Here is a 14,838-nt window from a genome sequence, read left to right on the forward strand (position 1 = left end):
CTAATCGCTTCCATTACTTTATGACAAGTAATGTAACCTTATTGTAAACAGTTACCAAATATGATATCCTTTCAACACGTAAAATAAGACACAGTAAAGATTTGTCTTTAGAAAAAGTTTGATTTAATAATTAACGTTCTAACTACAGTGAAAAGCAGTGATTTGGGGACAGCACTGGATAGCTGTGCCGATCTCAATAATACACTTTCAAATGTAAACAAAATAAAAATCTGCTGAGAAATGTATTTCCTGTTTCTTAAGGTATACAACAGACAAGGTGTACTATGCAGAAATAGAGTCATTTGTATTAGAACACATGTTAAAATGTATCTATTAATGCATTCTAGAACTGAGTTTTGTGTCATTTTGTCAATATCCATGATCACCTCTTCAATCCAGGACGAACAAATGATTGTTAATGTTAACACGGGGGGTACTTAGGATCATCACATGTTGTTGAATTAGTAAGAGCCACAATACCCTTCAAAAGCCTGCACTACGACACTGCACTGAGCCTACACACACACACACACACACACACACACACACACACACACACACACACACACACACACACACACACACACACACACTCCCTCTCTGTCTGTCTGTCTCTTTCTCTCTGTCTCTCTTTCTCTCTCTAAAAAACTATGAACGGGTAAAGGTTTAGCTTTATCAGAAACTTGTCCTCTATCCAGGGCATGATGAGAAGTGTATTTATGCAGGAATAGATACCATTATGTTAGTACTCTAACAACTATGAACGGGTAAAGGTTTAGCTTTATCAGAAACTTGTCCTCTATCCAGGGCATGATGAGAAGTGTATTTGTGCAGGAATAGATACCATTATGTTAGTACACTATAATCAATGTCCTTCCTAGTCCTTTATTCCTGCTTGTTTAAAGACATGTTGGCACCATATCCGTGCAACACCTCTTTAATCCAGGGCATGAAGAAAGGGATTTTCATGAACACATGAGGATATTGGGAATCATCACATCTCTCAAGATAATTAAAAGCAACGATACCCCGTGCCTTGTTGTTACAAATAAGAGGTCCCCCTGAATCTCCCTGGAACACAAAACAACAGGAATTAGAGAAGAGACATACAGAAGTGAGATTGTGAAAGGAGAATAAGTGAACACTTCCAAGTCTGTTTTAGTGTTTCAGTACAGTAATGTTACAGATAAATAAACACTGCATATCTGATCAACTAAAACCTGTACTGGTTGTCCTCTACAGCATGTTGTTTCTACCATTACTATAATCATTTGATCCAAATGTAATTTAGTTACCTGACAAAATCCTTTCCCTTCGGTAGAACGAGTGCACATCATTTGTTTTTTGTCAAAGTATTTCTGCCACACCTTCTTGCATTCAGAGACATCCTCCACCGTCACCGCCACTTCCATCAAAACGCCAGAACCCTGGTTGTTGTTCGAGTTAGTCTTGCCCCAACCAGCTACGGAGCATTTGGGGGATGCTGGGAAATGTTCTTCCTCCTTTGGGAGTCCAATGACCTTCACATACTCGGTTAGACGAGCTGTGGTCCTTAACTATAAGAGGAAAAAAATAAAATAAAATTAGATTCAATTATTATATTCTATTTGTATAATTCAGAATAAACCTTGAATAAAACTGTATAAATATTCATGTCAGTGAAGATAATCAGTATCAATTGAATGCATTTCTTATAAGGCCCTGCATTCAATTAAAGTTCATACGAAATAAGTACTACATACTGTAGAAAGGAGACGTTAGGGGTGTCTTGAAGATTACCTTCAGTAGCATGACGTCATAACTGATCTGCGTTGCATTCTCATGTAATGGATGCCGAAGGTAATGGGACACCTGAACTTTCTGACAACTCTTCTTCCACTTCTTTAAGTCGTGGGCTCCAAGCACCACCGTTAAAGGATAAGCACTAACAGATAATCAAAACGGGTCGCAAGACATAGAATGAAATAGGTGTAGAAGCACGGTGGCTAGGAAAAACTCCCTAGAAAGGCCAAAACCTAGGAAGAAACCTAGAGAGGAACCATACTATGTGGGGTGGAGATTATAACAGAACAAGACATAGAATGAAATAGGTGTAGAAGCACGGTGGCTAGGAAAAACTCCCTAGAAAGGCCAAAACCTAGGAAGAAACCTAGAGAGGAACCGGGCTATGTGGGGTGGAGATTATAACAGAACATGGCCAAGATGTTCAAATGTTCATAAATGACCAGCATGGTCGAATAATAATAAGGCAGAACAGTTGACATAGAATGAAATAGAAGAATTCCTCAAGAGACGTAACAAGATGCAACAAAACAAATTGCACCTGGATTCATTTGTTGTCTACGACAAAGAAAGACTCACTTCCTTAAGCAGTGTGCTGAAGTCAGGACAAAGTCCTCCCGGATGAGCATTCCTCCACAAACATGGTGTCCTCTGTGTTGCAGAGAGACCATATAGGGCCTTGAGTGGGGCTTAGCTATCTTACCACCCACAATACCACTCTCAGAGGCTCCTTGGAAGGAGGAGGAAAGAGGATATCATGTTAACTATGTCTTCTGGGACATACAAGCAGCAAAACAACAACATCATTTGTGTTCAATTTGGTTAACAATTAGCTAACTTCTTTACTGTCTGCTACCAAGTGATTATTTTAGGGAATAATCAGCTGTACCTTCTTTACTAGCTAGTTCTTATATAGAGAATAATCAGCTATACCTTCTTTACTAGCTGGTTCTTATATAGAGAATAATCAGCTATACCTTCTTTACTAGCTGGTTCTTATATAGAGAATAATCAGCTATACCTTGTTTACTAGCTGGTTCTTATATAGAGAATAATCAGCTATACCTTCTTTACTAGCTGGTTCTTGTATAGAGAATAATCAGCTATACCTTCTTTACTCACTGGGTCTTCGTAGATATATAATGTATAGAATAGATCAACTCACCAGCAGAGGAAAGGAGTTGGAGGAGGATGAGGAGGTTCAGGTACATGGTGGTGGACTGGCAGAGATCTAGATGATTTGAGAGACTGCAGGTTTCTCCTCTCTATTTAAACCACATTTTAAAACCGCCCCTTCCCCCTTTCTCCTCTCCATACCCCCCACAAACACTCATTCATACTGAAAGTGAAAGCTGAGGTAAGGTGAGATGGAGTGGAAATATCACACATTTTTAAGTTGGTTGTAAGTGGCCTCAGATGCTCCATACAAAAAAAACACCTTTTAAAATACAGTACATCATCCGTATGTCTCTTTAGAATGTCATTCATGTCCCTAACCTGTCAGGACCTCAACAGGAACAGGAACATTAGAAATGCTTCTCTTACTATACAATTCAACCAATAATTACCTTGCTTACTTATCACTGAGCACTTTGTAGTTGTAAATCCCAGGTTACACAGCTGTAACACACGATGGGGTATGGTGTGGGCAGGGATTTTTCCTACAACCAATCATGTGATTCAATTTTTCTTTCGAACCAATCAGGTGAGGTGTTGTCTCTCTATATATAGGCCTACCTCCTTTCCAACCCCCCACCTTCCTCCTTCCACACGCCTCCCTCCACACACATACACACACAGTGAAAGGGGGCTGGTGGTCTTAGCAGATTATTCATACTGAAAGTGAAAGCTGAGGTAAAAGTAGATGGAGTGGAAATATCACTCATTTTAAGTCGATTGTCAGTGGTGAGTGGTCTCAGATGAAGCAGAAATAATCGTTTTAAATAAAGTAAAAGACCATCTGAATGTCTGCTCAGATATCCTCCTTTTCTTTCCATTCATGTCCCTAACTAGCCTGTCAGGACCTAAACCGAAACAAGACTAGGATGTTTTCAAATCCTCCACTTTTTTATCAAATTGAACCAATAACCTCACTACTTTCTTAGTCAATGAGTGTGGAAAGCACTGAATTTGCTTTTAGCCACACAAGTTTACACTCCAGACCCCCCACCCAAATAAACAAAAAAACACTCCATAATATCCCAGTACAGTACAGTAGGTCAACAGTACAATACAGTACAGTAGGTCAACAGTACAATACAGTACAGTAGGTCAACAGTACAATACAGTACAGTAGGTCAACAGTACAATACAGTACAGTTGGTCAACAGCACAGTAGAGTAGGTCAACATTCCAGTACATGACAATAGGTCAACAGTACAATACAGTACAGTAGGTCAACAGTACAATACAGTACAGTAGGTCAACAGTACAATACAGTACAGTTGGTCAACAGCACAGTAGAGTAGGTCAACATTCCAGTACATGACAATAGGTCAACAGTACAATACAGTACAGTAGGTCAACAGTACAATACAGTACAGTAGGTCAACAGCACAGTAGAGTACAGTTGGTCAACAGCACAGTAGAGTAGGTCAACATTCCAGTACATGACAATAGGTCAACAGAACAGTAGGTCAACAGTACAGTATATTAGGTCAACAGTACAATACAGTGGGTCAACAATACAGTATATTACAGTGGGTCAACAGTACAGTACAGGATGGTAGGTCAACAGTGGACCAAGTTGCGCAGCGTTCTGCATCTGCATCTGCAGTGCTCGTGGCATTACTACAGACCCGGGTTCGATCCCGGGCTCCCAATCACTAATTAACTCAATCAATAATTAACATCACTAGGGTAGGGGGCACTATTTTCACCTCTGGATGAAAAGCGTGCCCAAAGTGAACTGCCTGCTACTCAGGCCCAGAAGCTAGGATATGCATATAATTAGTAGATATGGATAGAAAACATTCCAAAGTTTCTAAAACTATTACAATAATGTCTGTGAGTATAACAGAACTGAAATCGCAGGCGAAAACCTGAGAAAAAAATCCATCCAGGAAGTGGGATTTTGTTATGTTTGTAGTTTTCCATTGACTGCCTACACAGATTCCATTGACTTAGGACTTCCTATAGGTTCCACTAGATGTCACCAGTCTTTAGAAACTGTTTCAGGGTTGTGTTCTGAAAAATGAGGGAGTAAGACCACTCTGAGTGAGTCAACACTACAGTGTTGTCCGGTTGAAATATTATTGATTACTATGACTAAAAACAGCCTGAGGATTGATTATAAACATCGTTTAACATGTTTCTACAAACTTTATTGACACTTTCAGATTTTTCGTCTGCCTGTTGGGACTGACTTTGAGCCTGTGGATTACTCAACAAAACACGCAAACAAAACTGAGGTTTTTGAATATAAAGAGTGACTTTATCGAACAAAATTAACATTTATTGAGTAAATGGGAGTCTTTTGAGAGCAAACACATGAAGATAATCAAAGGTAAGTGATTAATTTTATCGTTATTTCTGACTTGTGTAACTCCTCTACTTGGCTGGTAACTGTTTGTAATGATTTGTCTGCTGGGCACTGTTCTCAGATAATCGCATGGTATGCTTTCACCGTAAAGCCTTTTTGAAATCTGACAACGTGGTTGGATTAACAAGAAGTTAATCTTTAAAACGATGTACAACCGATGTATGTTTTATGAATTTTTAATGATTATTTCTGTTTTTGAATATGGTGCTCTGCAATTTCACTGGATGTTGGCCAGGTGGGACGCTCCCGTCCCACACCCCCTAGAGAGGTTAACAGACCTTTTCCAGCCAAAACTCTAACACGTTTGAAAAAGTGAATACTGGAACAATATTTCTAACATAAGAATGCTGAGAATGGTCAGTGGGGAGCTGTAAAAAACTTAATGTCGGTTTTCATTTTGTGACCTCATTAAAAATTGTAAGGACGAAATACTGTCACTTGGAAAGTATATCCCATTAATCTGTCAAGTTTCCATCCAAAACGTTACACATAAAATTTGAAAAAGGATGAACGTATTTTTGTTAAGATAGGCATGTGATTTTAGGAGTCATAAGAGATAACTTGCAATCATATCCTTTGCACAGTAAGTAGCCACACCCAGAGTGAGGTCAGAAGAGCATGTCAGCCTGATGGAACCGTCCTTTTCCACCAGAGTGCTTAAAAGAACTGGACAAGAATGAACATTTCAGACCAGAACATTGGCAGGTTGCAGCAGTTCGTGTAAAGTTGTCTGAATCTTGAATAATCAACACGAGGTGTAGGCGAGAAGCTCAACTCGCAGACAATCACTGGTACGGCTGATTAGCTGTCCTAAGTCAAATATTGAGAAAAGCAAATCTTAGAGGGACCACCATACTACTCTTCAAACCATCCCATCTTATTACGAGTCTCAAATCACCGGATTCTCCTACCATCAACACCAATGGGAACCGTCAACACAACGGTCTATCTTCCAGAGTGAACAACAGTCGAAGAGATGTTCCCGGACGCTTTCGGACAATCAGAGCCTTACAAGCATGCCGCTGAAAGCATCCTTTCTATGGAGGTTCTGACAGAGATAAACAAAGGCACTCACATGTAAATACATTCATGATTTCTTATTTCCGGACGGGCGGCTGTTCGTGTGCAAAATATATGATTCATGTGAGAATGGTTCTAAAATGTATCCATGATAAGTGTCCCTTTTTTCTTTTCACGTGGCTGAGGGTGCGCACCTCGTTATTTATCTCCGGTAATGAACATACTACATTCCGTCTTAAATGTTATTGTTTATTTACGTATTAGGGTACCTGAGGATTTATTAGAAACGGTGTTTGACTTGTTTGGATGAAGTTTATTGGCATGTTGAACGAGGGAAACCAGTGGATCAAGCACGTCAACTAACTTCTAACTTCTATAACTTTTTTGTGATATGAAAAAGGACTTTATCGAACAAAACAACCATTTGTTATGTAGCTGGGACCCTTGGGATTGCATACAGAGGAAGATCATCAAAGGTAAGTGATTTCTTTTTTCGCTATTTCTGACATTTGTGATGCCTCTGCTTGTTTAGAAAATGTTTGTAATGCTTTTGTATGCGGGGCGCTGTCCTCAGGTAATCGCACAGCATGTTTTCACCATAAAGCTTTTTTGAAATCTGACAAAGTGGCTGGATTAACAAGAAGTTAAGCTTTTAAATGATGTAAGACACTTATATTTTCATGAATGCTTAATATTACGAATTTTGTATTTTGAATTTCGCTTTATGCAATTTCACCGGATGTTGTTGAGGTGGGGCGCGAGCGGCACACCTAGACCTAAGAGGTAATAAATGGCCATGTGCTCTTATAATCTCCACCCAGCACAGTCAGAAGAGACTGGCCATGCCTCAGTCTTGTTGCTCTCTATGTTTCTTCCTAGGTTCCTGCCTGTCTAGTGAGTTCAAACCCCCTCGCAGCCTGGTTCCTCTCTAGGTTTCTTCCTAGGTTCCTGCCTTTCTAGGGAGTTCAAACCCCCCCCCCCACAGCCTGGTTCCTCTCTAGGTTTCTTCCTTGGTTCCTGCCTTTCTAGGGAGTTCAAATCCCCTCACAGCCTGGTTCCTCTCTAGGTTTCTTCCTTGGTTCCTGCCTTTCTAGGGAGTTCAAATCCCCTCAAAGCACAGTTGGTCAACAGTACAGTACATAAAAGTCGCTCAACATTACAGTACAGGACAGGATAGTAAGTCAACAGGACAGTAGATCAACAGTACAGTACAGAACATTAGGTCAAAAGTACACAGTGCTTAATTTCAGCTGGATCCGGCAGGAAACAGGATCCGACACCTCTCTGTTTCGTTCCGGGAACCGATTTGGCCGGATTCAGCATCTCTTGTGGCATGAAAAGTAATAGTAACTTTCTACAATGTAAAAAATGTGAATAAAGGCGATCAAAGTTAATTCGAGTTGCCTTTTCGTTATTTAGATTTACTGCCTGGGCCTGATATTTTAAGAGTTGATTTGGGTTGGCCGGGCTTACGGTTTGCGTAACATTGTAAGCTATATTTGAGACCAACATGTTGCCATGGCTACGTGAGAAGCTCACCTGTATCTCTCACAGATCAACTCTCATCTCTCCAGCGTTGCATTGAATAATTTTTTTCCTTTCTAGAATCATAGCCGAGCGGCTCGGTGGACGTGAGAGGATGTACTTTTCTCAGCTTCTCGCCAGAGCGTTGAAACATTTCATTTGTTTGTTCCAAAACAAACAGATCAAAACACCACTCTATAACCTGAGACTCCAGATCGGGTCACTCACAGAGGAGAGGTGAGAGAAGGTGAGAAAGAGTGTGAAAGACCTGCAAATGTCACCGTAAAGTTGTTTCCGGAGAATGTATTGCCTAGCAACAGAGACCACGTTGAGCTGGGTGAGTTTGGGGTCCTGTCTATTTCTGAGACGGTGTTGGTTCACAGAACAACAACAGGAAAAGCACAGAGGTGGATGGTGGTTTCTCAATAACTAGGTGAGAGGTAGACATATATGACAGGTTTCAGTGGAACAGAAGAGGACAGGCCACACAATCTTAGACACACGCACGCACGCACACACGCGCACACACACACACACACACACACACACACACACACACACACACACACACACACACACACACACACACACACACACACACACACACACACACACACAGGGTCAAAAGTCTATACAGTCATCTATGGTCATTTTGCTGTATTTCAGCCTGCATTTTAAATACAGTAGATTGAATGTTGTGTCACTGGCCTACACACAATACCAAATGACTGTAAAGGGGAATTTTGTTTGTTGAACATTTTAGAAATTAATTAAATTGTGAAGCTGATATGTCTTGAATCAACGAGTATTCAACCCCTTTGTTAAGGCAAGCCTAAATAAGTTCAGCACACGCAAAATCCTAGAGGAAAACCTGGTTCAGTCTGCTTTCCAACACACTGGGAGATAAATTCACCTTTCACATGGACAATAACCTGAAACACAATTCCAAATCTATACGGGAGTTGCATACCAACAAGACTTTGAATGTTCCTGAGTGACAGAGTTAAAGTTTTGTCTTAAATCAGCTTGAACATCTATTGCAAGACTTGCAAATGGCTGTCTTTCAATGACCAACAATCAACTTGGCAGAGCTTGAAGAATTTTTTAAAGAATAATGGGCAAATATTGTAACAGTCTAATGAAGTATACCCCTGGATTTACAGTCTAATGAAGTATACCTCTGGATTTACAGTCTAATGAAATATACCCCTGAATTTACAGTCTAATGAAATATACCTCTGGATTTACAGTCTAATGAAGTATACCCCTGGATTTACAGTCTAATGAAGTATACCTCTGGAATTACAGTCTAATGAAGTATACCCCTGGATTTACAGTCTAATGAAGTATACCCCTGGATTTACAGTCTAATGAAGTATACCCCTGGATTTACAGTCTAATGAAGTATACCCCTGGATTTATAGTCGAATGAAATATACCCCTGGATTTACAGTCTAATGAAGTATACCCCTGGATTTACAGTCTAATGAAGTATACCCCTGGATTTACAGCCTAATGAAATATACCTCTGGATTTACAGTCTAATGAAGTATACCTCTGGATTTACAGTCTAATGAAATATACCCCTGGATTTACAGTCTAATGAAGTATACCCCTGGATTTACAGCCTAATGAAGTATACCCCTGGATTTACAGTCTAATGAAGTATACCCCTGGATTTACAGTCTAATGAAATATACCCCTGGATTTACAGTCTAATGAAGTATACCCCTGGATTTACAGTCTAATGAAATATACCCCTGGATTTACAGTCTAATGAAGTATACCCCTGGATTTACAGTCTAATGAAGTATACCTCTGGATTTACAGTCTAATGAAGTATACCCCTGGATTTGCAGTCTAATGAAGTATACCCCTGGATTTACAGTCTAATGAAGTATACCCCTGGATTTACAGTCTAATGAAGTATACCTCTGGATTTACAGTCTAATGAAGTATACCCCTGGATTTGCAGTCTAATGAAGTATACCCCTGGATTTACAGTCTAATGAAATATACCTCTGGATTTACAGTCTAATGAAGAATTCCGCTGGATTTACAGTCTAATTTTTATTTTACCTTTATTTAACTAGGCAAGTCAGTTAAGAAAAAATTATTATTTTCAATGACGGCCTAGGAACAGTGGGTTAACTGCCTTGTTCAGGGGCAGAACGACAGATTTGTACCTTGTCAGCTCGGGGGTTTGAACTTGTATCCTTCCGGTTACTAGGCCAACGCTCTAACCACTAGGCTACCCTGCCGCCCCATGATGTATACCTCTGGATATAAAAAGTATTTATGTACAACTGCCTTCCGGTTACTAGTCCAACGCTCTAACCACTAGGCTACGCTGCCGCCCCTCCACTCTAACCACTAGGCAACACTGCCGCCCATTCACTCTAACCACTAGGCTACGCTGCTGCCCCTCCACTCTAACCACTAGGCTACCCTGCCGCCCCTCCACTCTAACCACTAGGCTACGCTGCCGCCCCTCCACTCTAACCACTAGGCTACCTGCCACCCCTCCACTCTAACCACTAGTCTACCCTGCCGCCCCCTACTCTAACCACTAGGCTACCTGCCACCTCTACACTCTAACCACTAGGCTACCCTGCCGCCCCTTCACTCTAACCACTAGGCTACCTGCCGCCCCTTCACTCTAACCACTAGGCTACCTACCGCCCCTTCACACAAACTTCAAGATTTGAGTGTTTCAAGATTAATCTTTCAAGCATTCTGTTACATCAATGTATTAGGGGTAAATGAAAGGATTGATGCAGACAATGACTAAGCATTGACAATATTTTAAAATCACTAGTTAATTAACAAATACAAATATTAAAAAATTATATTATCCTAAAGTACAAAAATGTATTTTTACAAATGTTACATGGGTTCAACATGCAACATATTAACCACTGTGTCACAAAGATTTGGCTTTAGAAAACATTGTATTTCATTGTAGTAAAAGCAGTAATTGATTAAAAACACACAAAAAAACAGAGAATGTGGGACATGCCATTACTGTACAGCTACACCAATCAAAACGGAAAGAAAAAAAGACATACAATATGCAATGTGCCTTATTAAGCAGACCTGTACAGGTAACTGCCAAAGTAAAGGAAACACCAACACAAAGTGTCTTAATAGGGTCATTGGGCCTCCACCAGAACAACTTCAATCCACCTTGGTATAGATTCTACAACTGTCTGGAACTCTATTGGAGGGATGTGACATCCTTCTTCCACGAGAAATGCCATCATTTGGTGTTTTGTTGACGGTGGTGGAAAACGCTGGTGTCAGGAGTCGCTCCACAATCTCCCGTAAAGTGTTCAATTGGGTTGAGATCTGGTGTCTGAGACGGCTATGACATGGTTTACATCGTTTTTCATGCTCATCAAATCATTCAGTGACCACTCGTGCCCTGTGGATGGCGGCATTGTCATTCTTTGTATTCATTGCCATGGTAGCCAAAATAATGGTCTGCCCAGCATTTTTCTACATGTGAACATAATCATGATGTTAATTGCTTAATCAACTCAGGAACCACACCTTTGTGGAAGTGTATGTTTCAAAATCATTTGTATCCCTCAATTACTCAAGAGTTTCCACTATTTTGGCAGTTACCTGTATATTCGTACACAACAAGTTATGCATTTATGATATATCTGTAAATGCATGCATTATTTTTATATGTATATATATATTTTTTTTATAGCTATCCATTAATCACCTCTTCAATCCAGGACTTAAAGAAGGAAATATTTATGTACACACGGGGGAATTTACCATCATCACATTTCAGTGGATTACGAAAAGAAGTAACAATACCCTGTGCCACGTTCTTGTTCTTGCAAATAACAGGTCCGCCTGAATCTCCCTGGGAAACATTAAAACAAACATTTGTAAGTAAGTAGTGTATTGTACATACTGCTGGAACAGAAAAAAGAGAGCTCATCTTTTTTTCCAACTAACACCTCTTATCATTCCATGTTGTTTCAAACTGTACTCGTCAAATTTACTCGATTCAAAAATGTACTTGATTCCAAAATTTACTTGATTCAAACATTTACTTGATTCAAATATTTACTTGATTCAAAAATATACTTGATTCAAAAATTTACTTGATTCAAATAATTACTTGATTCAAAAATGTACTTGATTCAAATAATTACTTGATTCAAATATTTACTTGATTCAAAAATTTACTTGATTCAAATAATTACTTGATTCAAAAATTTACTTGATTCAAATAATTACTTGATTCAAATATTTACTTGATTCAAAAATGTACTTGATTCAAATATTTACTTGATTCAAAAATGTACTTGATTCAAATATTTACTTGATTCAAAAATGTGTAATTTACCTGACAAAAGCCTTTCTGTCCATCATCAGTGCATATCATTTGGCTACTTATAAAGTAATCTTTCCACTTTTTTACGCATTCAAAGTTGAACTGCATTGTGACTTCAACTTCCATCAATACATCTGCAGCACCAGATGTTTTATCTGGTGAAGTCTTGCCCCAGCCAGCGACAGAGCACTTGGTTCTGGCTGGGATACGTTTATCTTTATTGGGTAGTCCAATGACCTTCACATACTCGTTCAGAACGGCGTTGGCATGTAACTGTAAAAGATAAACATGATATGAATTAGATTCTAATGAACCACTTAAAAACAGGTAGAAGCTGTGGATGAAATGGGGGGGGGGGGTAAATATAATATCTACAAGTATCACTTGACCAGCTAAGGTGGAACAAAGAGCCAAAAGTGGCTCACTAGACCGATATTAATGATGTTGATGTCTGTAAGCAGGACATTGTGTATGATAAAGTAATATCAGGGAGTTTACCGTCCTAACAAAAAAACATTAAGAATAGAGAATAGAGAAAGGAAATGTGTCTGAGACATTCCTTCAGTAGCATGATGTCGTAACTTAACTGCGTTATATTCTCATGTAAGGGATGCCGATGGTAATGTGACACTTTCCTCTCTTGCCGACTCTTCTTCTCTTCTTTGGTTAGGTTGTGAGCTCCAAGAACCACCGTTAAAGGATAAGCACTAAAAAACAAATCGAAACGAGTCTCATTAAACCACAAGACAGTCAACATTGAGTTATTACTCATGATGCATTTGTATTCGTTGTTGACTCACTCTTTCAAGCAGTGTGCTGAAGTCAGGACAAAGTCCTCCCGGATGAGCATTCCTCCACAAACATGGTGTCCTCTGTGTTGCAGAGAGACCATATAGGGCCTTGAGTGGGGCTTAGCTATCTTACCACCCACAATACCACTCTCAGAGGCTCCTTGGAAGGAGGAGGAAAGAGGATACCATGTTAACTATGTCTTCTGGGACATACAAGCAGCAAAACAACAACATCATTTGTGTTCAATTTGGTTAACAATTAGCTACCTTCTTTACTGTCTGCTACCAAGTGATTATTTTAGGGAATAATCAGCTGTACCTTCTTTACTAGCTGGTTCTTATATAGAGAATAATCAGCTATACCTTCTTTACTAGCTGGTTCTTATATAGAGAATAATCAGCTATACCTTCTTTACTAGCTGGTTCTTATATAGAGAATAATCAGCTATACCTTCTTTACTAGCTGGTTCTTATATAGAGAATAATCAGCTATTCCTTCTTTACTAGCTGGTTCTTGTATAGAGAATAATCAGCTATACCTTCTTTACTAGCTGGTTCTTATATAGAGAATAATCAGCTATACCTTGTTTACTAGCTGGTTCTTATATAGAGAATAATCAGCTATACCTTCTTTACTAGCTGGTTCTTATATAGAGAATAATCAGCTATACCTTCTTTACTAGCTGGTTCTTATATAGAGAATAATCAGCTATACCTTGTTTACTAGCTGGTTCTTATATAGAGAATAATCAGCTATACCTTCTTTACTAGCTGGTTCTTATATAGAGAATAATCAGCTATACCTTCTTTACTAGCTGGTTCTTCGTAGATATATAATGTATAGAATAGATCAACTCACCAGCAGAGGAAAGGAGTTGGAGGAGGATGAGGAGGTTCAGGTACATGGTGGTGGACTGGCAGAGATCTAGATGATTAGAGAGACTGCAGGGCTCTCCTCTCTATATATACCACCTTAATGTCACCCCCCCGCCCCCTTCCATACTACCCACATCCACAGCAAGAAGGTGTTTGGTGGTCTAGCCGATTATACGTACTGAAAGTGAAAGCTGAGGTAAAAGTAGATGGAGTGGAAATATCGCTCATTTTAAGTTGATTGTCAGTGGTGAGTGGTCTCAGATGAAGCAGAAATAACCGTTTTAAATAAAGTAAAAGACCATCTGAATGTCTGCTCAGACATCTTCCTTTTCTTTCCATTCATGTCCCTAACTAGCCTGTCAGGACCTAAACCGAAACAAGACTAGGATGTTTTGAAATCCTCCACTTTTTTATCAAATTGAACCATTAACCTCACTACTTTCTTAGACAATGAGTTTGGAAAGCATATTTACACAAACATTACTACAAACGTTATTTTGCTTTTCGACACACACTGAGTATACAAAAAATTAAGAAAACTTTCCATGATTTTGACTGACAAGGTGAATCCAAGTGAAAGCTATGATCCCTTATTGATGTCACTTATTAAATCATCTTCAATCTCTTGCAATAACATCTGCTAACCATGTTGTATGTGACCAACAAAATTTGATTTGATTTGAGATGAAAGGGAGGAGAAAGATTAAAGAAGGATTTTTAAACCTTAAGACAATTGAGACATGGATTGTGTACATGTGCCATTCAGAGGGTGACTGGGCAAGACAAAAGATTGAAGTGCTGGGGTACGGTAGTAGGTGACAGGCGCACCGGTTTGAGTGTGTCAAGAACTGCAACACTGCTTCCAGATGGCCTCCTGGATGGCCTCCCGGATGGAGCAGTGGTCTAAGGCACTGTCTATAGCTGTGCCACCAGAGATTCTGGGTTTG

The 14,838-nt window shown here is 39.5% G+C and overlaps 2 protein-coding genes across 2 annotated transcripts; both read right to left on the bottom strand.

The window, feature by feature from the left end:
- Nucleotides 1-100: 100 nt before the first annotated feature.
- LOC139406191 (granzyme B-like) lies at nt 101-3,026 on the bottom strand. Its single transcript, XM_071148695.1, has 5 exons — nt 2,948-3,026; nt 2,362-2,512; nt 1,780-1,924; nt 1,296-1,556; nt 101-1,071 (listed from the first exon to the last, which is right to left on the bottom strand). The coding sequence occupies exons 1-5, from the start codon at nt 2,991-2,993 to the stop codon at nt 886-888; spliced, it is 789 nt and encodes a 262-aa protein (XP_071004796.1). The 5' UTR covers nt 2,994-3,026; the 3' UTR covers nt 101-885.
- Nucleotides 3,027-11,585: 8,559 nt separating this feature from the next.
- LOC139406192 (granzyme B-like) lies at nt 11,586-13,929 on the bottom strand. Its single transcript, XM_071148696.1, has 5 exons — nt 13,875-13,929; nt 13,025-13,175; nt 12,793-12,931; nt 12,237-12,506; nt 11,586-11,747 (listed from the first exon to the last, which is right to left on the bottom strand). Exons 1-5 carry the CDS (start codon nt 13,918-13,920, stop codon nt 11,586-11,588), a joined length of 768 nt encoding a protein of 255 aa, XP_071004797.1. The 5' UTR covers nt 13,921-13,929.
- Between the last annotated feature and the right edge of the window lie 909 nt (nt 13,930-14,838).

This window comes from Oncorhynchus clarkii, chromosome 3, assembly GCF_045791955.1.
Source record: "Oncorhynchus clarkii lewisi isolate Uvic-CL-2024 chromosome 3, UVic_Ocla_1.0, whole genome shotgun sequence".
Classification (NCBI taxonomy): Eukaryota; Metazoa; Chordata; class Actinopteri; order Salmoniformes; family Salmonidae; genus Oncorhynchus; species Oncorhynchus clarkii.